The sequence below is a fragment of the Podarcis pityusensis genome (assembly GCF_964106645.2).
Source record: "Podarcis pityusensis genome assembly, chromosome: 13".
In the NCBI taxonomy this organism is placed as follows: Eukaryota; Metazoa; Chordata; class Lepidosauria; order Squamata; family Lacertidae; genus Podarcis; species Podarcis pityusensis.
The window spans coordinates 49,272,918-49,295,571 of NC_138038.1; the positions used below are offsets into that span (position 1 = coordinate 49,272,918).

A 22,654-nucleotide genomic window follows, 5' to 3' on the forward strand; every position below is an offset into this window, starting at 1 on the left:
CAGTCACTGTGGCCCTGTCTGTGGAAGAGACCCAACTCTACAGTCCCTCGATTCTATGGTGCTTGGTCTGTCTTTACCAACCCCACAGTTCTAGGTGTTTGCTAGAGAGTTTGTCCAAAAACGGCTGGGAATCCCCGGGGGCACCTGCTGAGAGCAGGTGTGTTTCCTGGCAAAATGCAGGCCTCACTGCCTGGGGGGGGATTAGTCTTTTTATCCATGACGCTTTTCATATCTTGACGCTTCCTGCCTCATCTGTAAATGTAGATCTGTGTAAATTAGCTGCTTGGATTTTTGTAGGGTGTGTGTTCAAATGAAGCAGGACAAGTACTGCCTTGACCTCATTCCCAATTTCTGATATCTAGAAGGGCTAAATATTTGGGGAGTTTACAGCCCAAGAGGGACTTGTGTTACTTAATATGCTTTGCTTCTGTCAGTGCACCATTGGATTGCGTTTGTACTGCTTCTCAAACCACTACAAACGCTTGTGGCATCCTAAGAAGCCTTATGAGTTTCCCAGGAAGCAGGTTTCTAGTCCTCATGCTCTCCAGACAGAGAAGCTTGAGAATAGGCACGACAAAGCCCTTGATTAGTCCTGCCAGTAACTGCCTCTTCCTGCTTAATTTTTTGGTTTTTTGGCAAGGGTTGCCAGGAAGGGGAGGTTAGGGTCAAGCAGGCATCCCGGTTGCCACGAAATCCCTGGCATCTTGATGCTACCCTTAGCAGGTGAAAGGTGAAAGCCCCTCTCTTTGCAGTCCACACGCTACTTACCAGCAAGAGGGCTTTCAGGTTCGTTCCCAGCCCCCTGCTCTGAGCTGGGCGTCCCACCTGGCTTTACTGGGTCAGGAGGGAGGTTGAGGCCAGGGATAACTTTGGTGGCAAAGGTCATTTCCACAGTAGTGGCCTGGAGAGAAGGTCAAGAAGAAGAAAAGGCAGAATTATACGAGCCAAAGGCGGGATGGGGAAGAGAGGAGCCAGTTATTAGTGATCATTTGGAGCACGGATGCAGAACTGGGGGCCGCAGGTTCCCCACTCCCCAATTTATAAAGTATTTTAAAAATGCTGCTGCGGCCATTTTACGAATGGTGGAAACAGGCTAAAGCTCACCAGTTGGTGGGGCCACAAACACCTCCCTCCTAATGACGCCCCCACTTGGCTCTCTGGATGATGATGATGATGGTGATGATTAGAATTTATATACAGTGGTACCTCGGGGTTAAGTACTTAATTTGTTCTGAAGTGTATGTAACCTGAGGTACCACTGTACCACCCTATACCTGGAGGTCTCAGGTTGGTTCATAGAACAAAATCAAAATATAAAACCTCAGGATATATACCGTGGCACCTTGATTCTCAAACGCATTGGTAATAATAATAATAATAATAATAATGAATTTTTATTTATAGCTCGCCATCCCCAGCAGAAGCCGGGCTCAGGGCGGTGGTACTCAAACGCCTTGGTTCCCAAACTCTGAAAAACCGGAAGTGTTTCGGTTTTCAAACGTTTTTCGGAAGCCAAACATCCAATGTGGCTGTCGGCTGTTGTTGCCTGGGCGCCTGCACTAATGAGAAGCTGCGCCTTGGTTTTTGAACATTTCAGCTACTGATGGATTGATTGTGTGACTGAGGAAATGGATTAAAGCCCCCCATCCAAACAATGACTATCATCAGTAGAGGTAAGAAAAAATATATATTTTTTATCATCTACAATACTGTCTTATTTATTTTATAGTACAGTACATTGATTATTGCTTTCATTTTATGGCTCAGTGGTCTCGTTAGATAGTAAAATTCATGTTAAATGGCTGTTTCAGGGGTTGTTTTTAAAAGTTTAGAACGTATTAATCCATTTTACGTTACTTTCTTTGAGAAAGTGCGCCTTGGTTTGGAACGCTTTGGTTTTGGAACAGGCTTCCGGAACGGATTAAGTCTGAGAACCAAGGTACCACTGTAATCGAAATAAAAACAAGAACACAATAACCCCCTGTTGTCCTCACCACTGGGTCCCCACATCTTCCCGAGCCCCTATTGTCAAGCACAGTCCCCACCTCTTTGACAGCAGCGTGACGGGCACAGACCCAACAGGTCAAGCTTTCCAGAGAAGGAAAAGCTTCACCAGTTGAATTACCTGCAAAGGGTTAGTGGCATGTGAAAAAGCAGTTTCTGCGATTGTATCCCCTCCACCCTTAATATGGTTCCAACATTAAGCGGGGCAGGGAAGAGGGGCAGGGAGAGGTGCCCACTGAGTCAACAACTCACCACCAGAAGCAGCTTCTCCACACATTCGGGCACCACGTTGTGAATGTGGCTGAGGTGGAAGTGGAGGTTGGTGCGCCCGACCAGCTGCTCCTGGCAGAGCGGGCATCGGAATTTGGGCTGCACGGCATGCTGGGAGACGGTGTGAGCCCGGACGGCTTCGGCTGATTGGTCGGTGTAATTGCAGTAGGGGCAGCAGAACACCTGTTTGGCAAGAAGAAGGGGGGGGGGAGAGATGGAGGTCCGAGAAAAGAAAAGGTTAGCTCCAGGAAGCAGGAGGCTGTCTCTTCCTGGCACCTGGGGGGAAAGGGGGATTTGCATATATATTTTATTGAGGATTTGAGGGAGGAGGCGTGGCGGTGTAGGCAGAACGAAAGAAAACAAAAAGTTTTTAATAGGGAAATCACAAAGGGCGATTAGTAATCATTAAAAAGATGGAGCTGGCACATGCTTGCTCCCACCTGCTCATCTTGGTTCTGGGCCATCTTCGGAAGAAAATAAATAAACTCTCTCCCCTCCCCACACCCCAAAATATTGCCTTTTCTTACACGCAAACAAGCTGGTGCCCCAAGCGGCAGACCGGGGAATGTGTGTGGCTTAAAGGCCTTAGGCTGAAGGATCAAAGAGAGACATGAAAGTGTCTGTGTCAGGATTTCACCTAAGGGCTGATTGGTATCTGCCGATAGCACAAGGCTGGTCAAGGGTTGAGTGAAAATGAGAGGTTCTGTTGCTTTCCTGGACCGCCAGGTCCACGCCCGTGTGCTCAGTGGGGGGCAGCTGTAAAACGGGCATAATAAACCCAACGCTAGTTAACATCGAAGGGCTTGTTGCAAGGACCGATCTGATCCCGTCTGCACAGCCTTGCCAACGTTTTCATCTTGAGAATCACAGGCCTTTCTGGGCTGGGCAAGGGTGGCGTCAGAACAGACAGAGAGGTGAGTTTTCCAAACCCCTCGATGCATGGCAATGCAATGTTAATAGGATGGGACCAGTATAAGTAGACATTCCCATTCAAGAAACAGGCTTTGAAGATGCAGTGGTACGGTTAACATTGTGTATTTCACAGCTGGTCATGCCCAATTTGTTTCATCAGGGTGGATCTCATCCCCCTCCCCACCTGCTAGGCAGAGATACTTAATTTCTGTTTTTAATTCAACCATTTGGACCCCCACCAGGAACAAGCAAGCAAAAAAATAATAATCTAATCTGCCAAGTTTCACTGGGATGTTTGAGGCTGCCACCATTGAATCGTGTAGAGAGAGGGTTAAAATGGAGGCGACAGGGGCTTCAGAGACACTGTGTGATTCCCCCACCTCTGCCCCCCCCCCCGCAAAGCCCCACAATAAGCGCCACTCACTGTAGTGTCTCCCACACCTCCAGCTTTCGTTTCAGTCTCGTCAGAACCTGCGGGAAGGAAAGAAAGGGGGGGAAATGTTATGGTGTTTTCCTGCAGACACTTTCAAAATGGCGGTTAAAAGCTCCAAGGGGCTTTGAGGCCTGATGGAGGGGTGTGGCGAGAGAGGGGCTCTTGGGGGTGGTACCAGACAAGGACCCCCTGCCCACTGCAGTGGGGACAGCTGAGTGGGGGGGGGCATTGAATCAGGCACCCTGAAAAGGATGCCTTGGCAGCCGCCGCCCCCCCAGTGCAACCATCCCTATTTCTGCAAGCGCAAGATATTTGAAATGCTGAATTTTTTAAAATCGCCATAACCCGCCCTGGGACCAACTGGAGAAGGGCAGGTAATAAATTTAATAAGGATAATAAAAACAGCCAGCCTCACGGAAGCGAGGAGCCAGACTTGCTGGGACTCGCCCACAAATACCCCTGGTATTATTCCTTTTGCAGCAGTCGCGGTGGCAAAATGGGACTCTGCACTTAAGACAACACTCAAAACCGAGGGAAGGCATTGCAGGGTCTTTTCCTCCTATTCCTGGCGCTCCAGCCCCCTGGTTGAGGATAGCTGTGCCTTTCAACAGAACACCGCCTCCTTAAGTGAGGGTGGCGCTGGAGAAATCAAGAGGGGCTCAAACATTTGGGGTGTTTGGCATCCCTGAATGGGAGGAGCCTTTTGCACGGGCTGCCACCACGAGGGAGGGGCTGGGGCGTGGCCAGCAATGTAGGCGTGGCTTCAAGGAGCAGCAACCTCACCAGTGGGCGTGGCTTTGCACAAGAGGGGAGGAGTCACTCACCAGCCGCCTGGGCTTTACTCTGCGTTTCCTTTTCGGGGGGCAAGTTCTCTGGCAGTGTTTCTTTCCCTGGAGATGGGGAGAGAACCATACGTGGGTGTGGGGTGGAGGGAGAAGTGAAATGGGGGGGTGGGCTTTCCAGATGCTATTGGGCTCCACCAGCCCCCAGCCGGCATGGCCTACGGTCAGGGATGATGGGAGCTGTGGCCCAACTTCCAGAGACCTCCACCACCCAGATAGCCTGGCTGATATTCCTGCTCCTCCTCTTTCACCTGGGAGTTTGGAAGGTGGGAAACTTGGGGGGTAGGGTGGGGGGAGAGGGAGACGAGAGAGGAGGGAATTCCGCCGCCGACGCTGCGAGAGCCGGCATGACGCACGATCCAGGACTTTATCCTCGTCAGAGACTAATTAAACTCTCAACCCAAGTGGGATCGTTAATATCGAACGGACTTGCCTTCCCGCCCGGCAGTAGCAACCTCACTGCCATTGGCAACTCAATTAACACTATTCAATACACCCGCCAAGATGTTAAGACCTCCATTTCTCACAACGCAGGGTGTTCTCATCCGGCAAACCGCCCCCCCTTTCCCGGTGCACACTTTTCCTATTGCCTTGTCCTAACTGCCTCGAATCTCCCCATATGCCTTCCCCACATAAGCAGCGACCCACCCCGGGCACCCGCATCCTATGCTTTCGCTTCCACTAAGGTCCCTGCTCAAAAATTTAAAAATGATCCCCTTATCCAGGACTGATTTACCCACCCAGCCAAACCCACCCATTCCCATCTTTTGGCTTGGAGCCTGTCCTCAGGACTGGATCCCCTCACTAGCCTCCCCACGACCCACACAGCTCCCCTTCCCACACTGCATTTTATGCAGCTGATCCTTGTTGACACTTCTGCACACTCCCAGGTGTGCGTAAGGGGGAGGCAGAACATTTGCAGGGTCAACAATGTTTTGAAAGATAAATTTGAAGCTGGGAACGAGGCCAACTCGCATCACGTGCGGGGGGGGTGCCCGCCCTGGGCACCTGACGGGAGGTGGATGAGGGCAGCTACCAGCTAGGAGGAGAAGGGGGAGGAAGGGAGGAAAGGCGATCTCTATCCTTCCTCCCTATTTCTTTCTCTCTTCCCTTTTCCCTCTCTTCCTCTCCCTCCTCCCCCCCCCCGCCCGGCTGCGGTCCCTACATCTCTCTTTCTCATTTCTCCTCTCCTTCATTCTTCCTGCGAGTTGCTAGGCAACCACCCCAGTATCTGTCATAATCCATTATGAAGCTGGGGGGGGAGGGGGAGGGAGAGAAGGAGAGGGAGGTTGGCGGCAGTGGAAGAAGAGGAGGCTGGAGCATTCAGCAGCTTCTCGCTTGAATATCTGCGGACACAGGCATGCATTAAACGCAGAGCAAAAGGGGAAGACGTGGCGAAGCAAAGGGGGTGTGAAAGAGAGAAGGGGGGAGAAGGCGGGCAGACAATGGAGGAATGAAAGAGTATTCGGTATCCGACCTTCAGTTCTCCCCCCCCCCAAAAAAAACTCCCACAGCCTTGCCACTTTGAACATTTGCAAGAATTGCTGTTTCTTCTCCTCAAAATTCAGCCCCTACTACTATTGCTGCTATTCCCCACCGTCCACCATTTATGCCCTTCATTCAGCGCAAATCTGCAGCCTGGCACCTTCTGCGGGTTTGCCACCCACTCCGGCGGCACGGGGTGCCCGCCATGGCCAACCTGCAGGGCCGTTACCAGCGGGGTTGGCGGGAGCAAAGCAGATGTATCTCTCGAGGCCCGGGGTGCCTTCTCCGTTCTGGAGGAGCTGCAGGCGCCACTGGCCATGGGAGTCGCGGTGCTGGGGAGAGCGCAGGTGCTGGATCATGGCCAGGCGGTTCGGCGCGTCCGTGTTGCAAAGGAGGCAGCGGAATGGGGCAGGTTCGGGGCCTGGCGGCGCTGCTGATGTGGCCTCCATTTCCAGGAGGAACTAGCGGGAGAGAAGGAAAGAATTGCAGATAGCAAGGACATGGGATCCGTTCAACGTTCCAGGTGGATCGCACCCGTCCCTTCTCACGCCTACCCTTTTCCTCTTTCCCTTATGGCATGCCTCCATTCCTCTAAAGCCCCTCCCATTCCGGTGGCTCCACCCCCTTTCTGCTTGGCTCCACCCACTTCCTGTTAGGAACGCCCTGGAAAGGACAGCTTAGCTCCACCCCCGTTTTGGCGGGAGTTGGAGGAAGGCCGCTCCCCATGTCATCCACAAGCCCCGCCCGCTCCCCTCAGACCCCGGCACCTTGTAGCCTTGCAGCGCCTCCTGGTGGCCAGCCCCCGCCACGTGCAGCCTCATCTTCTCCTTGCTGTTGGTCTCGTATTCGCAGAGATTGCAGTGCAGGTGGAGGGGCGGGCCGAGTGGAAGCTCCGCCCCCATGTGGGCCCCGAGGCTGCCCCCTTCGCGCAGGTGGGCCGCCAGTTGGTACTTGAGGGCGTGCTTGTCGGTCTTGAGGTGTAGCTGGAAGTTGGCCTTCAGTTGGGTGCCGTAGGCGCAGAGCCGGCAGCGGTGTAAGTCGCCCGACACCTCCTTCCACTCGGCCTCGGGCAGCGAGCGGGGGGCCGACGCGTGCCTCAGGAGCGCTTCCAGGCTGTCCGTGTTGAAGGCTTGGCACACCAGGCACCCAAACAGCCTCTGGGGAGCCCCCAGGTCTGGCACAGAGTGGGGCGGCAGCGGGGAAGGCGGGGCAGGCTCTGGAGAGAGCGATGCAGGAGCTGTGGGGAGAAGGGCAGCAGAATGACTGCCTATGGACGGAGAGGGAGACACACTTCAAAACATTATTATTATTATTATTATTATTATTATTATTATTACTATTACTATTACTATTATTATTAGGTAAAGGGACCCCTGACTATTAGGTCTAGTCGCGGACGACTCTGGGGTTGCAGCGCTCATCTCGCTCTATAGGCCGAGGGAGCCGGCGTACAGCTTCCGGGTCATGTGGCCAGCATGACTAAGCCGCTTCTGGCGAACCAGAGCAGCGCACGTAAACACTGTTTACCTTCCCGCCGGAGCGGTACCTATTTATCTACTTGCACTTTGACGTGCTTTCGAACTGCTAGGTTGGCAGGAGCAGGGACCGAGCAACAGGAGTTCACCCCGTCGCAGGGATTTGAACCGCCAACCTTCTGATCGGCAAGCCCTAGGCTCTGTGGTTTAACCCACAGTGCCACCTGTGTCCCATATTATTATTAATTATTATTATTCTTGATTAAATTCGCATGCAGCCCTCCATCAGTAGATCTCAAGGCAGTTCGCAACACAAAAATGCAATATGAATAACACAAACTACATAATGGCAATACGCCGAAGATGGGGAGATAGCGAGTGAGAGGAGCAAAACAGAAAGGAGCAGAAAGAAAAACTGCAAAGACCAAAAAACAAAACAAGAGTAGAGACTGTGGCCACGTTCACACAGCACATTTAAAGCTCTTTGATACCCCTTCAAACAGTCACAGCCCTTGGAGGTGTAGATCTGCGGAAGGAATAAGGGGTCTCTTAACAGCTCTCAGAACCCTTAACAAACTACATCTCCCAGGATTCTTTGTGGGAAGCCATGACTGTTCACAGGGCTTTAAATGTATTGTGGGAATGTGGTCCATAAGGGAAGGGAGAGAACAAACGACACAAGAGGCCTGTTCATTATCAATTGAGGCTCCCACCCAGCCTTTAGATCCCACGTGGACAGAAGCAGCGGTGGCCATGATTGGGGAGGGGAGGCGACCATTGCTTACCTGAGCCCAAGGCAGCCATCTTCCTGCCAGCGGCAGCGTTGAGGTGTGGGAAGCCTCCGTTGAGCAAGATCTGGCTTTGCTCCATGGGCTTGTCCCCCCGCAGGGTTGAGCTGCCCGCGGCGTGAGCGTGGTGGGGGTGTGCATGGTGCGAGTGGCCCAGGGCCTGAGCGCCATAGAACTGGAAGAGCTCCGGCTGCCCCTTGCCCCCTGGCGCGGCTTGGGCCTGCCCCAGGAGACCGGGCAGTGCCAGGGGCAGCCCCTGGTGGAGCAAGAGCATGTTCTGCATGTGCTTCTCGGAGGTCATGTGGATGCGCAAGTTGCGGGAGATGTTGGTTTCGTAGCTGCACACTTTGCATTGCCAGGAGGATTTGCCTTTCGACTCCTTCTCCTCGGGCGACGACGGGGTCGGCACCACCGGGGCCGCCACCGAGGGGGCCCCGCCGCCTCCCCCCGTGGCCTGGTAGCCCTGCAGGTTGGCCAGGTGTTTGTCGGACTGCATGTGGATGCTGAGGTTGCCCTTGGTGGTGGTGGAGTAGTTGCAGGCCTCGCAGCGGTAGGGCTTGTAGCCGCAGTTGTAGCTCTCGCCCCGGGCCAGGCGAGGGTGCGGCCCGCCGGTGCTGCAGTAAGCGCAGTGGCTGTTGTTCTCGGGGTGCTTCTCCTTCATGTGGACGTCTAAGGTCTGCTGGTACTTGTAATGCCAGTTGCACTTGGGGCATTTGAGGGTCTTGCAGGAGTTGCGCGAGTGCAGCAAGGACATGTGGCCGGACAAAGTCAACCCCGAGTAGGCCATGGCGGTGAAGTCTTCCCCAAAGGAAAGCGAGTGCCCTCCGTTGTGGCTACTGCTGCTGCTACTACCGCTCAGCCCGTTGTTGACCTCAAACGTGGCGCTCACCATCTCACTGGCCATCCCAACACTGACGGTTCCATGCGTCACATCGGCTGCGCCAGCGTCGTGGGTCAACCCAACCCGACCGGCGTCCGGGTTGGCGTTGGCTGGGCTGTCGTTGTTCACTTTGGTGCCCAACCCGGAGCTGTTCGTCCCGCCGGCTGACTCGGTGCGAGCGGTGTCTCTGGCCAGCTCTGCACTGGAGGCTTCGTTGGCCAACTCCACGTTGGCGTCTTCCTTGGGCAACCCTACGTCAGCTGCAGCATCGTTGCTGTTGGCCTTCTTCAGCGGCGTCTCTGAGAGAGGGGTGCTGGCACCCGTGGGTGGGCTTTGGCCGTGTGAGCTTTGGTCTGGGAGAAGCCTCCCTTCCTCTTTCTGATTTTCAGCCGCCACTGCTGCTGCCTCCTCCTCCTCTTCCTCCTCCTTTTCCTCTTCTGGTTTCTCCTCCGCGCCTCCCTTAGCCCAGGGCTCGCCGCCGACCCTTGACTCTTTGGCATCTGGTGGCTCGCATGGTTTTCCTGGGCTCCCCTTCTTTTTCTTTTTCTTCTTCTCTTCCTCCTCCTCCTCCTCCTCCGTTACATTCACCCATCTGCTACACATTCGGACATTGAGGTCTGCCTTGGTGGTGGGCTTATTTGGTTCGAGGAAGCCAAGCGCGGTGCCTTGGAACACGGCAGAAGCCCCTCCAGACAGGGCCTGGCATTCGTCGGGGCTCAGCTGCGCCCTGTGGGCTACGCGGGCATGAGCCGCCAAGGGGCGCCCCCGGCAGAAGGAGAGGCGGCAGATCAGGCAAAGCCAGATGGGTGGGGACGGCAGCTCCCCTTCTCGGCCAAGGTCAGCTTCCCCTTTGAGGTTCTCCTCGTCCTCCGCCAGGGCGGCGGCAGGGGCATCTTTGGGTTTGGTGGGAGCGTTTTTGGCAGACATGGTTCGAGGGGGGGCCCTGGCCAGTCGGAAACTGTAGAAGGCGCCGTGAGGGGTCCACTCGCCTGGCGCTGAGGTATTCTGGGACATTTGGTCAGTAGACGTAAAGCCTTGGTTTGGGCCTCCACCGCGCTGGACGTGGAGGACGGACACCTGGGGAGATGTGGTGCTTAGGGAGCCCTTTGGTAAGAGAACGTGGCCGCCGCTGAGGAGATAGGCCGAGCCCTCGGCGGAGAAGAAGAGCGGGGCCTTGTGCCCGCCGTCCTCTTCCCCCTCTCTGCCGCCTTCTGCTTCTTGCTTCTTCCCATCTTCTCCGGGTGGCGCCACTTGCGGGGAAGGCGGTGGGTTTGGCGTCACGAGGCCGCAGTCGGCTTGGAGGAGAGGCCCGGGCAAGATGGTGGCCGGGAGCTTCGCGGAGCCGAGCACCGCTTGGGAACCGGAGCAGGGCCTCATGGTGTCGTTGGGAGAGGGGGCATCAGAGGAGGAAGAGGAGGAAGGGTCCGAGAGGGGGGGTTCTTTGGTGGCTGGAGAGGCAGGAGAGTCCTGAGCGGGCCGAGGCGCGGCCCTGTCATCCTGCCCGTCAGCCGGGGGGGCAGCAGCGGGGCAGGAGGAGGAGGAGGAGGCAGAGTTAGAGGGGGCGTCCATGGCGGTGCGGGCGCGAGGGGTGCGGAGGGGTCATCTCAGCACGGGAGCCGAGACCCTGAAGGGGAAACAGAAAAAAAGGCAGCCAGGTGTGAAATCTTGTTTCTCGTTCTGAATTCCCTGTGTCAGACCTTCCTCAACTTTTGGTGTGCAAAGCAACTGGAGGCCACATTTACGCCAGTATCATAACCACTTCAAACACACACGGCTTCTCTCAAAGAACCCTGGGAGCTGTAGTTTAAGGAGGCCCCAAGAGCTACAGTTCCCAGAGTTCCTTGTGAAGAAGGATTGACAGTTGAACCGCTCTGAAAACTGTAGCTCTGGGAGGGGAATCGAAGTCTCCAAACAACTATCTGCGCCCTTAGTGGACTACAAATCCCAGAATCCTTCGGGGGAAGCCATGGCTGCCTAAAGCAAAATGATACTGCTTTAAATATATGGTGTGGAAGGCTGCTTCATCTAAAGTGACTTTAGCATAATTGAGTAGGAACATACGAAGCTTCCTTATACAGTCGTACCTTAGAAGTTGAATGGAATCCGTTCCAGAAGTCCGTTCGACTTCCAGAACGATTGGAAACCAAAGCGCGGCTTCGGATTGACTACAGGAAGCTCCTGCAGCCAATCGGAAGCTGCAGAAGCCCCGTCGGATGTTTGGCTTCCAAAAGAACGTTCGAAAACCGGAACACTCACTTCCGGGTTTCGATCGTTTGGGAGCCGATTTGTTCAGGAGCCAAGGCGTTTGAGATCCCAGGTACGACTGTACAGAGTCAGACCAGTGATGTGTTTTGCTCTGTGTTGTCTGCACTGGCCAGCAGTTGCTCTCCAGGATTTCAGGCAGGGCTCTCTCCTAGCCCTACGTAGATCTTTCTCCATGCCATCCAGATACTCTACCACGGAGCTACATCCCTTTCCTAGACAGGCCTTGCTTGCACCCACCACCAACCTCTCCCTCATCTCCATCCTATCCCGCTTCTGGATGGGCAAAGTGATTGTGCAAACACCTGAAACAGCTTCCACCACTCTTGCCCCCAAATTATACTCTGGAGGAGCGTTCGCATATACTGCTCTCTCGCTGATGACTGTAATATCATGGGATGTCTTGGGGTCCCTGCCAATCAAACTCTATGGGAGGGGACCCTAGCTAGGCAGGGGAGTGCATGCTATGCTTGCAGAAGGTCAAGGTTCAATTTCAGGGCCCCTCAAGTTTGGAAGCACCAGCAGAGGACAAGAAATACTCCTTTCGTGGAGAGCCGTTGCAGGCCAGGGATAGGCTTATTGAGATATAAGGTAGTTCCTATACTCGTAGCTCAGGGATATAGTGTATGCTTTTATGTGCAAAAGGTCCCAGGTTCGAGGAACTAGAAATGTTCAATGGGAACTTTACATATTCAAGCTGCATGTTGTCTAGCTATGCCCGTTCTCGTGTTAAAGCAGCTCCCAATACGGGGAGAGGAGAGCTGGTTATGGCTGGGTGGAGGTGGGTGGGTCAGGGACTCCTGGAAGGGCAATTGCAAAAACATGAGGACTCTGGGCAAACAGCCCGGCTACAGGAAAGGGGGGGGGGAGGCAAAAGGCTCATCTTCTGGATCTGGGCTGGGGAAGGATTTGCAATGCAAATTAATAGCTTAGCATGCCAGCAGCTGATAAAAGTGGGGGAGGAGGCAAGGAAAAACAGGAATCCTTCCATTCTGCAGTGAACAAGCACTAGGGTCAGAGGCAGGAATAGGTTCTCCTGGCAACTTGCAGTTTCCATTTCCTCCCACATTCAGACGGCCACCTCATCCTCCCACCTTCCTGGCACTCAGTTCAGCCCTTACGTAGACATCCTCCCGTCGTCCTAGGCGCATTTTGCGACGGGGAATCTCATTAGCTTCTGGGCTCTGGGTGCAGCTGCGCCTAAGATTTCAGATTAAAACTGAAGACTGGAAGGAAAGGAGGACCTTTTTCTGCCTCCCCACTTCCAGCCACACTCTGAAGACTGGAGAAGAGACCCTCTTAAGAATATTAGGGGGGGCAGTTTCGCCCTCCGCCCGCCACCCGGAAGAATATTAGGGGGGTAGGCAGGAGAAGGACGAGATCACGTGAAAAATGCACATAATATTTTAGCTGCAGTCCATTCATTTTCAGCGTTGTATTCTTGTTATAAAAAAGCACGCCTAGACATTCCGTTTTTAAGGTGCCATTTAGCTCCTTGCTTCCGTATCTCAGTTTCTAACACTGTACGCAGAGCACTGCATCTGAGCATCTGCAAGATGCCCGGTTCCTCACTGCTGAGAAGCCAAAGCTAATTCCCCAGACATCCAGGATTAGAGAGGGCGGGCTTTCAAGAAAAGCTTTAAGTTTGAAATTAAGGGCACACGTACGCACACCTATCTACAGATCTCCCCAGGCCAGATGGCGGCACGCGCAGGTGTGGGCCCACAGCCTGTTAGGAAGGACAAACCGCAGCACTCGAACTCCACCCTCGCCCCAAGTCCATCCGCAGGTCTACTCACTTAAGACAAGTGCGTTTGCTGCACATTTTAAGCACCTTCCTCCATCACACATCGCCAATATCCTCATTATCCTCATTTCAATTTCTCCCCCAAAAAGCAATTCGATGTGACATTCTAATATATTCCGGGCAGCAGTCAAAACCAGAGGCATAAAAACTTCTTCAGCCAAAAGCCGAAACGAACAAACAAATAGTTTTCTGAATGCAGGGTCTTGGGAGAGAGATCCAGAAAGCTTCGGAGCCACCACCAAAAAGGCCCTATAAAACTCCTCATTTTTTGTTTCCATTTCCTTCAGTCACAACACATCAAGGCTAGATATCACCCACTTGTCTACTTGTCAATCCACTTATCTCTTTCTCTCCACCCACCCACTCCCCACCTTATAGAATAAAGCAAGCTGGTCTTCCTTAAAAATTGTTAATAAACCGAAACACAGATTACACAGAACACTCTGATTTGTACTGTTATTTCAGCAAATATCCCTTCCCAGGAAGGTTGTACTAGCTCAAATGTCCGCCACCTTTCCAAACTGTGATTCTGCAGCTCAGAGGGACGAGGGCAGAGGCTCTTCCAGGAGTTAGGACTAGCAGGTGTCAAAAGCCGACCCGTCCTTCACAGATTTGCCATTCCTTTGGCGGAGGCAGAGAACGGCAGCGGCTTCTGCGATATCCTACAGCATGGCGTTCCACAGATCGGCGGTGCTTTCTGCGTGAAAGCCATTTCCGTTTGCCGTGAACCTCACCCCTGCCAACTCCTGTGAATTTGACATACCTGCCCTGCCCACCCTTTGCCCAAAAAACCACATGACTCATCCATTTATCCAGCTCCAAATCCTCTCTTCAGCTAACGTTCTGACACACCACTAACCCAACCATGACAAGGCAGGAGAATTTCCACGCAAGAGTTTCTCAGCTCTCCCGCCCCCCAATAGTGAATCCAAGCGAACCAAGATCAGAGGTGGGGGAACATGCACGCCTCTGAGTTATGTTGCACACCCAACTTTAGCACGCCCCGGCCAGCATGACCAATGGTTAGGGATGATTTGAGTTCTGGCTCAACCTCTGAAGGGCCAGTGATGCTCTCTCCCAGAACTAGACTACTGGACAATCCCAATATTTGCCACGGTGTTTTGGTTGTTGTTGCTTTTAATTTTTTTTATGTTTGCTATATACCCCCCTGAATTTTGCTGAGAGGCTTTTATAAATAATTATCGGTCGCTGTAAATTTGTGAGGAGGGGTGTGTGTGTGCCCCTCAGGGAAATGAAACTTGGGGTATTCCTTCTTGAAAATCCCTAACCCCCCCCTCGTTTGACTTTTCACAGGTCGGCAGCCCCAGCCAAATTAAGTGTGGGCTGGCATGACCTTCCCCCCCCCCCCGATGATGCTGGGAGTTGAAGATAATTTGGGGGGGGGGGCAAGGAGATATTCCTTCACCCCTGCCCGCCACAAATGTCACCCTCTGTATCAGTAGTGGGAGCCATGGCAACCAAACAGGCTTCAAACCGGTTTCGACGGGGAGTGGAGACGGAGTTGGGGTGGCAAAGATACCAGCCGCACAACCCAACACACGCGCACTCCCAAAATCCCTTCGCGTGGGAACACTCCTAGTCCATCAAACTCAATATTGTCCACTCTGGCTGGCAACAGCTTGGCAAGGTTTTGGGCCGGAGCCATGTTTTGCCCTACCTGAACCCGAGGCCCACATCTGCCCACATCTGCCTCCCCGGTTTCCACACAACCAGCTTCTCCTCCCTCCTGTCTGTCCTCCACACACAACCCCCCCCCCACTCGGTCGTCCGCCCACCTCAGCCCTTTAACATTATTATCTTTGCATCCCAGGAGGAAAGACACCCTGTTAACTTTTTAATATTTTCTGTTCATTCCTCTGCTTGTAATGGAGGAAGGAAGAATTGGTGGCGAGGGAGGGGGGGTTAGAAAGAGAGGAAATGTGCTTTCTTGTGCCCTTCCTCTCTTCTCTCTCTCCCCCCCCCCATGCCTTTTCTCTTCCCCTCCCCCTTCAGAGGGTGGTTAGTCAATGCAAATTGTCTCATTAAGGAGAAAAGGAGGCGGGAGACATAATTAGACGGCTGCTGCATATTTATTATGAGGGAGCCAGAGACACAAAGGCGTTTGGTGGGGAGGGGGGGGCGAGTTGGTTGGTTGGTTGGGGATTGCATTGTGGGGGGGGGGGGAGAGAACAGAGAGAGAGAAAAGGAGGGATGAAAAAGAGAGAGAGAGAGAGAGAACGGGAAGAAAGGAAGAAAAAAAGGAGGAAGAAAAATGAGATATGAGATTGCAGGAGGCGTGATGTAGAGAATGGAATAGGAATGAGAAAGGGAGAGAGAGAATGGGAGTGAAAGGGGGGGTGAATTGGAGGAGGCAGAAAGGAGAAGGAAAATACATATAGTATAGAGAGATGCAGGCCCCAATCCTAAGAAGGAATGTATTTCCTTGGGTCAGTGGGTCTTACATCCAGGTAACAGAGGCCACGGCCAAAGTGGAATTGGGGGGTGGGGGGAGGCAGATAGTGGAAGGATGTTGTGGAGGGGGGGGGAGAAGAAATAGGGGGGCAACCCCAGCATGATGAAGTGGAGGGAATGCAAAGGACAAAGCGTGACAGATGAGGGAGGGAGAGGAGAGAAGAAGGCAGCAGAGAGAGAGAGAGAGAAATGGAGGAGATGAAAAGGGTGAGGGAGGGGATGGGGAAGGATTTGGCTTGGGGGGGTGGGATAGAGAGAGAGAGAGAAAGTGCAGAGATGGAGAGGGAAAGCGGGATGAAAACCCAATGAGGAATAAATTCATGGAGGAGAAAGGGGATATTGGGGGGGGGGGCCTGCTGATGTTTGCATCCTCTTTGGATATATATTAAGAGAAGGCAAAGGCAGGCCACGGAAGAAAAGAAAGGGGGAAGAAGAGGAGGCGGAGGAGAGGTTGTTGGGGGGGGTCCCCCCTCTCTCTCTCTCTCTCTCCCCATAGAGGAGGCGGGGGGGGGTCCTGCAGGCGCAGAGGGGGGGAGGGGCTCCGCGCAGGGCGATTAACGGGGAGATTAATGTCTAGGGGTGACAGGGGAGGCAGCCAGAGTCAATAAAACGAGAAGCACAGTGACAGGCAGCGCTTTAAATTACCCTGCGCAGCGGGGAGGGGAGGCCTGGCGGATCTCCTCTCCTCTCCCTCCCTCTCCCCCCCCCAACCCACCCACCCAAGCTTGGGCTAATGCCCTTCAAGCCCCAATCTGTAAATCGTACCCCCCCCCCAATAATTTTTCCCCTCAGTGCCTTCCTCTTATCAAATCTGCCTCCCGCACCCCCCTTTCCTCTTCTCTTTTCCAGCTCCCCATCATCAAATATTTGCTAAACTGGTTGATGAGAGTCCTGTTAACATCCAGGAGACGAAAGGAAGAAAAGGAGGGGGGGGCGGGTGAAGAGAAGGTTAAGGTTGGTTTTGACAACAGATTTTCAGCGTGGTCTGGAAGGGAGCTGCTTTTGTAAAAAAAAGTGGGGGGAAAAGGCCTGATTCCCCCCCCCAACTCTCTTTCCTCTAAAGGGCAAAAGGGGAGACAAGGGTGGGGGGCGTCGTGCAAATATACAGACTAATGCGCCTCCTCTCCCTGCTTTTGTTTAATCCTGCAACGCACTTAGGGCTTCATTTGTATGTGATTTGCATACAATATTTAGCAAGGTTGTTTTGTGTGTGTGTGTGTTTTCTTTTTTGGCACTCTCCGATCTGGGAAGGGGGGGGGCGGAGGAGGAGGAGGGGGCAGCTGAAAGGCGCGCGCGCACACATACACACACACACACACACACACACACCCCCTTCTAAATTGGTGTATGCAAATATATGCTTTTCAGCAAGGACTGGTGCATAAATTAATCCGAGAGTCAGGATGACAGAATTAGGTTAGCTGTCCCATCAAAACCCCAACCTGCACAAATGTGCCTTAGACCTGGGGGCCAATTGGTGTGTCTCAAAAGTTTCACAATGCGGGTTTCTTTCCATCCCAAAACCCAAATGAGATTCTTTCTGATTAGGGATCCGGTTGGGCGGAGGGAAGGGGGCGGGGAGAGAGAAAAGTCAAAAGTGTAAATACGATCAAGATGAGCACGGCTGCCTCAAGAATTCATCAATAAGATGTAAAGGTTTAGGGGTTGGCTTTTGGAGGTTCTAGGTTTGTTTGTTTGTTTGTTTTCAAATAAAAGTATTAAAGTTGAACTTCAGCCCCTTGAAAAATGTTCCGAGTTGTTTTTATTTTATTTAAGTGGGTGCATTTGAATTGCGAGCTTTTGCTGAGTTTTTACGTGCTTGTGAAATCTCATTTGAGTGCGAGAGGTGGGAAAATGCGCTTGTGAGCACATTCACGTAGTGTTGCAAAATATGAGGCAAGTGTCCTCTCTCTCTCCAAGGGCATCCGGGTCTTAAAAGACAATTGCACAACATCACAAGGAAATTATAGCGGTGGGGAGGCAGCGTGGGGCTAGGATCCCAGCATCTGCAGAAAGAGGGGAGAAAGAGAGAAATGGGGGGTGGGCCATGATCCAACTTCATGCTCTACCTATCCTGAAGCACTTCCTGGAAGAGAAGTTTTTTAAAATGCTCATCTTCATGTTTTGTAAGCTCCTCCCGGGCAGGGACCATCCCTTCCCTCTGCTTCTGTTCCCCTGCAAACGTGAACATCTGGAAACTGTTTTTCGCCTTCTGGGGACTACCCTCCCTGGGGGCCGAATGCCAGCGGTGGGCGGGGCCAGGGCAAAAGTAGATGGAGCAACAAAGGGAATACATTCTTTTAAGCCTGGAGGGCCACATTTGGGACCCGGGGCCAGAGGTTTCACACCCCTCATGTGTCTCAGTGGCACCTTGCAACGAATACCGGTAAATAGCACTCGGAATGAAAGAGTTCCTTGCAAGCTTCTGCGTGTCTGCCTTGGGAGGACTGAGCTATCCCAGCATCCCCCGGGGCAGTGGCCAGGTGTGGGCAGACTTCCCTTTCCGCTCTCCCCCCCCCCCACGAAAACACGTCCTCAAAACCGCATTATGCAGAAACCCCTTTAAAATAGCAGTGTAATCAGAGAGAGCTTTTCCCCTACACATTGCAGAGGCCTGCCCTGGGGCTGCGCAGGTGTGGACAGGCTAGAACGAGCGCACAGGTAAGACAAGGCAGACCGCTAGGGTGGCATGATGTCAAGGGACTTCTTGCGCCAAGAGTCACGAGTGCGAGTCCACGTTCCCCGCAGCTTCCAGCATGGACGGCCGAATCCCTGCAGAAGCAAGAGTCCATCTCCCAGAGTGCTTTGCTGCATCCCAGAGGATTGTGGGACATGCAGGGACACCACTTCCTCGCATCATGAGCACCTGCCTGAAAACCAACACCTGACCTACAGCCCAGTAACAGCAGGTACCCAAGGCTAGATCTGTACAGGGTAGGCAAAATATCAGACTTCCACTACTGTTTAAAGCAAACCTTAATGTGGCACTAAAAGGAACCTTTTCTGAGCTCTAAGTCACACACCCATTTGCATATATTTGCATAGCTTATTCCTGCCAGCAAAGCAAAGGGCCCAAGGGCGACGCTGGTCACCCCACACTAGAAAGCCATTTCAGGCAGACGTCCCCTTTTAACTTCTGATACAATCTTTAAAGAAGCCGGGTTTTGGATCAATAAGGGCTAGCAACTTGGCTTGCGTTTTTTGAAAGAGAGTCACACATTGCACTACAACTTATATACATGATGAACTAGCCGCAAGACTGTCTTGGTACAATTTGGCAGAACGTTTGCCTCAACGCAGGGCTGGGGGAATCGAGGTTGTGTTAAGCTGGGCGCTGGAGAAGCAATCTGGGACCTTGAGGCCTGTGGTTTGAGTCGAGATGTCCTACTAAGAATTGAGTGGCCCTGACAGATTGTGCAGCTGAGGGGGAAAGTGTGCATTACCGGAATCGTATCCTAAGGGTGAGGGAGACTGTTCTGAAGGATGAGTGACTTGACTTGGGCCACAGAGCCATGGAAATTCAAGTCTCTACGCCCAGGGGACTACACTTCCTTCTCCCACCTACAGCCCATCTATGCTACTGCAACCATGGGTGGAGTTGCAAATGTTTTTTTCACGGTGAAACAATCTCACAAGACAAACTCTGAGCATGTACATGGTGCACCGATGCGGCTGCCATGTGCACTAAAGCTGCATACATGAGCCGAGGCATGGCATACCCAACATTTGTTTAAAGCAGGCCAGATATTTTTAGGACTACAACTCCCATCATCCCTGACTACAGGTCCTGTTAGCTGGGGAATTGGCTGTACCACCATATCTTGAATAGCAGATCCGAGCTCTGCCTGTTCCTTCCATTTAGCCAGAGGTGCTGCCATTTTGTGGGGTGAGGTGCATGCTGGCTGTGCGTAAACCGGGTGCAGCTGTTTGGTTCTACTTTCCGTGTGCCCCTGTTCAGGCGCTCAAGGTGTCATTCCCTGGAACCAAACGGCCATCTAACCTGAGCGGCCAGGTAACTGGGGATTCCCAGGCATGACAGCACCAACCTTCTCGCGTTCTTTGACCCCAGATTCTGGTAATTCCTAGGTAAAGGTAAAGGGACCCCTGACCGTTAGGTCCAGTCATGGACAACTCTGGGGGTTGCGGCGCTCATCTCGCTTTACTGGCCGAGGGAACTGGCATACAGTTTCCGGGTCATGTGGCCAGCATGACTAAGCCGCTTCTGGCGAACCAGAGCAATGCACGGAAACGGCGTTTACCTTCCCGCCGGAGCGGTACCTATTTATCTACTTGCACTTTGACGTGCTTTCGAACTGCTAGGTTGGCAGGAGCAGGGACCGAGCAACGGGAGCTCACCCCATCGCAGGGATTCGAACCGCCGACCTTCTGATCAGCAAGCCCTAGGCTCTGTGGTTTAACCCACAGCGCCGCCCGCATCCCAATTCCTAGGTAGGCTGCCTCTATATATGGAGGTTCAATTCAGCTGGGACGGCAAGAAGAAACCGTACACCCTCTCCCCTACGAATTAGTCTAATCCCCTTTTCAAGGAATCAGAGCCTGCGACCATGCGCTGCACCGCAAGCAACGAGCTTCCGTAAGTTAATTATGCACTGTGTGACAGAGTCGGCCTCGCTGGTAGTTTGTGAGGTGTCTGCATGGGATTGATTTATTGACTAGTGTGGGATTTTAACCATTCCTGGGGCTTCATCCGAGTCAGCCTCGGAACAAATCCTTCAGTGGAGCATGTAATGATTCATTTATTTTTTACAAGAGACACAGAGAGAGAGAGAGCGCCTCTGGCCACATGCAGAGTGCCTTGTTTTGTTTATTAGCTTGCCGAAATGTAGGCCAAACCCTCTGGGAAATCTTCCGGGGCGAGAGATCAGGGAAGATCAGGGTGTGGAGAACCAACACTCCGCCCTCAACCTTGAGCCAGCCCACAAGCCTTTTAGGAACTGAGATGGGGCTTTGAGAAGCTTTGGAGAGCCAAGGCAGCAGAGGGTCCGAGAGGGAAGCGAGAGGCCAGGATCCAGCCCTCAGCCCTGCCCAGAGACCTCCAGAAAGTCTGTGCTCCTCAAATGAAAAGCAAGAATGCGAGGGGCCTGCCTCGCAGGCTTGTTGTAAGAAGTTGGGGTTTTTTAAAGTCCATTGTAAACGCACAACAGAAGTCCGTTATCAATTACAAATAGCAACACACTTGGAACTCTGACACATCTCGGGTTAGAAGCAAACTGTTTCTGACACAGGCCAGCTTTTTGCACAACCCGTTCGCTGTTTTCTTGAGGGGGGGGAGAGACTCGCATGTTTGGTGCTGTTTCACACAGTTTGCCAGACCGAAGTGTCTCTTGGCTGCATTTTCAATTTTTTGAGGGCTGGGAGGAAGGGAATGGTTTTTTCCTCGGGTTGTGGCTTTGAAAGGGCTTGGCAGCATGAGCCGAACGGCTTTATTTTGTTTTATCTTTTTTTAATTTTGCGGTGTGCGTCGCCTGCCGTTCCCCGGCAGTCGTGGTCACCTCTAACCTCGCCCTGGCATGGCACTGTGGAACGTATGCAAACTGTGCTCTTGCAAATGAAAGAAAGAAATTAAACTCAGAAAAAGCCTGCGTGGGCAGGTGATGATCCTGAAGGAGTCATGTTTCAAACACAAAACCTGCGACTCGAAAGTGGGAGGAGGGATCTACAGGGCATGAAGATGCAAGGACCCCTGCCCCATGGGGCTTGGTGTGTATTAATATAATATACACACCTATACACACACAAACACACACACACACCTCAGCACAGATTTCTTTCCCAAAGCACAACCCCACTGAGTCCTGTCTATCTGTCCAACATGCCAGTATCACAGCTGAAATCCCTGGAATGACTTTCAGAAATCAGGGAGCATTCAAAAAACATAGCCCGAGGTGGTGGTGGGGAGGCATGAATCGAGAGCGGAAATGAAATTTCACACCGTTTAGAAAACTTGGCAAACGTTTCAAAAGCCTTTTTGGATTCCAAACATGTGCAAATGTCACTTACAAAATTCAACTCTGAAAAATACTTGTCAATAAAGCGGCAAGATCCACATAATCTCAACAAAACCAATACACACAAACACACACATATATATTTACACATCTTGCTCCAGTCCAGAGACTTAACTAGAATTTAAAATTTGCCTGGAGCATTCAAATCAAGAGACTTGGTTTTAAAACCACACTGGAACACAAAAGACGCACCGCAAATTAATTTCTGGTGAACTTGGACCTTGGGGAGCCTAAGAAGCAGTCTCTCAGCTCGTGTTACTTTGAGCAAGTCACTCCCTCTCTCAAGCCTCAGTCTCCCCATCTACAAAATGGGAATAGCAGCGACCCATCACACAGGGATGTTATAAGGGCAAACAGGACTGACGAACCATAAAGCACTTTTGTGCATTTTTTAAAAAGCGCTCAACAAAACAGCCACGAAAACATAGGATACACACCCACAAGGACAACCCTGACATATGTCTTGCAAAGAAGTAAGTCCTACTGAATTGAAGGGTGCTTATTTCCAGGTAAGTGGGGGCTAGGATCGCAACCTTCATGCCATCAAACGCCAGGACCAGCATATATGGAACACTGCTGCTGAAAGCAAAGACCAGGGTGCCTCTGAACATGGGCAAAGTGCATTTTGCTCGCCACTGAGTGCCCCCATATTTATGGGATGGAGAGGGGGAGGGAACCAGATCAGAGGGCGCAGCATTAAGTCTTGAACTGAAATGCACATATACAGAACAGAAACACACCAAATATATGTTGGAACTGGTAGGTGGGGCGGACGGGTGCAGGGAAATGTTTTGGTTCCTTCCAGACATTTTAATCCAGGAGAACCCCTTTAGAGAAATCACCTATTCTTGCTCTTTGTCAATCCCGCTCCCCCACTTCTGGAGAACCCAGGAGTTCTGGTCCAACAATTGGCAGCCCAACCCTGCTTTTAACTTTCTGTTCCAGTTTCAAATACCCATCCCATAAAAGACCAAATTCAGTGACAGTTGCGGGAG

At 52.4% G+C, this 22,654-nt stretch overlaps 2 protein-coding genes across 5 annotated transcripts in view; one reads left to right on the forward strand and one right to left on the reverse strand.

Moving 5' to 3' along the window:
* THTPA (thiamine triphosphatase) overlaps positions 1 to 22,654 on the forward strand; it is a 53,292-nt gene that overhangs the window by 20,060 nt on the left and 10,578 nt on the right. The gene's annotated exons all lie outside the window — the stretch shown is intronic.
* Positions 1 to 22,654, reverse strand: part of ZFHX2 (zinc finger homeobox 2) — a 31,706-nt gene that overhangs the window by 7,341 nt on the left and 1,711 nt on the right. The window contains exons 2-8 of one of the 4 annotated variants that reach the window (XM_080979576.1): positions 8,207 to 10,713; positions 6,714 to 7,213; positions 6,107 to 6,407; positions 4,444 to 4,509; positions 3,611 to 3,657; positions 2,257 to 2,457; positions 769 to 901 (exon numbers count right to left, since the gene is read on the reverse strand). In XM_080979576.1, coding sequence (XP_080835702.1) covers positions 769 to 901; positions 2,257 to 2,457; positions 3,611 to 3,657; positions 4,444 to 4,509; positions 6,107 to 6,407; positions 6,714 to 7,213; positions 8,207 to 10,658 — 3,700 coding nt within the window. In that variant the 5' untranslated portion in view covers positions 10,659 to 10,713. Of the gene's footprint in view, positions 1 to 768; positions 902 to 2,256; positions 2,458 to 3,610; positions 3,658 to 4,443; positions 4,510 to 6,106; positions 6,408 to 6,713; positions 7,214 to 8,206; positions 14,347 to 22,654 lie in introns of those variants that run through there. The other 3 variants (XM_080979579.1, XM_080979577.1, XM_080979578.1) reach the window with 3 other exon arrangements.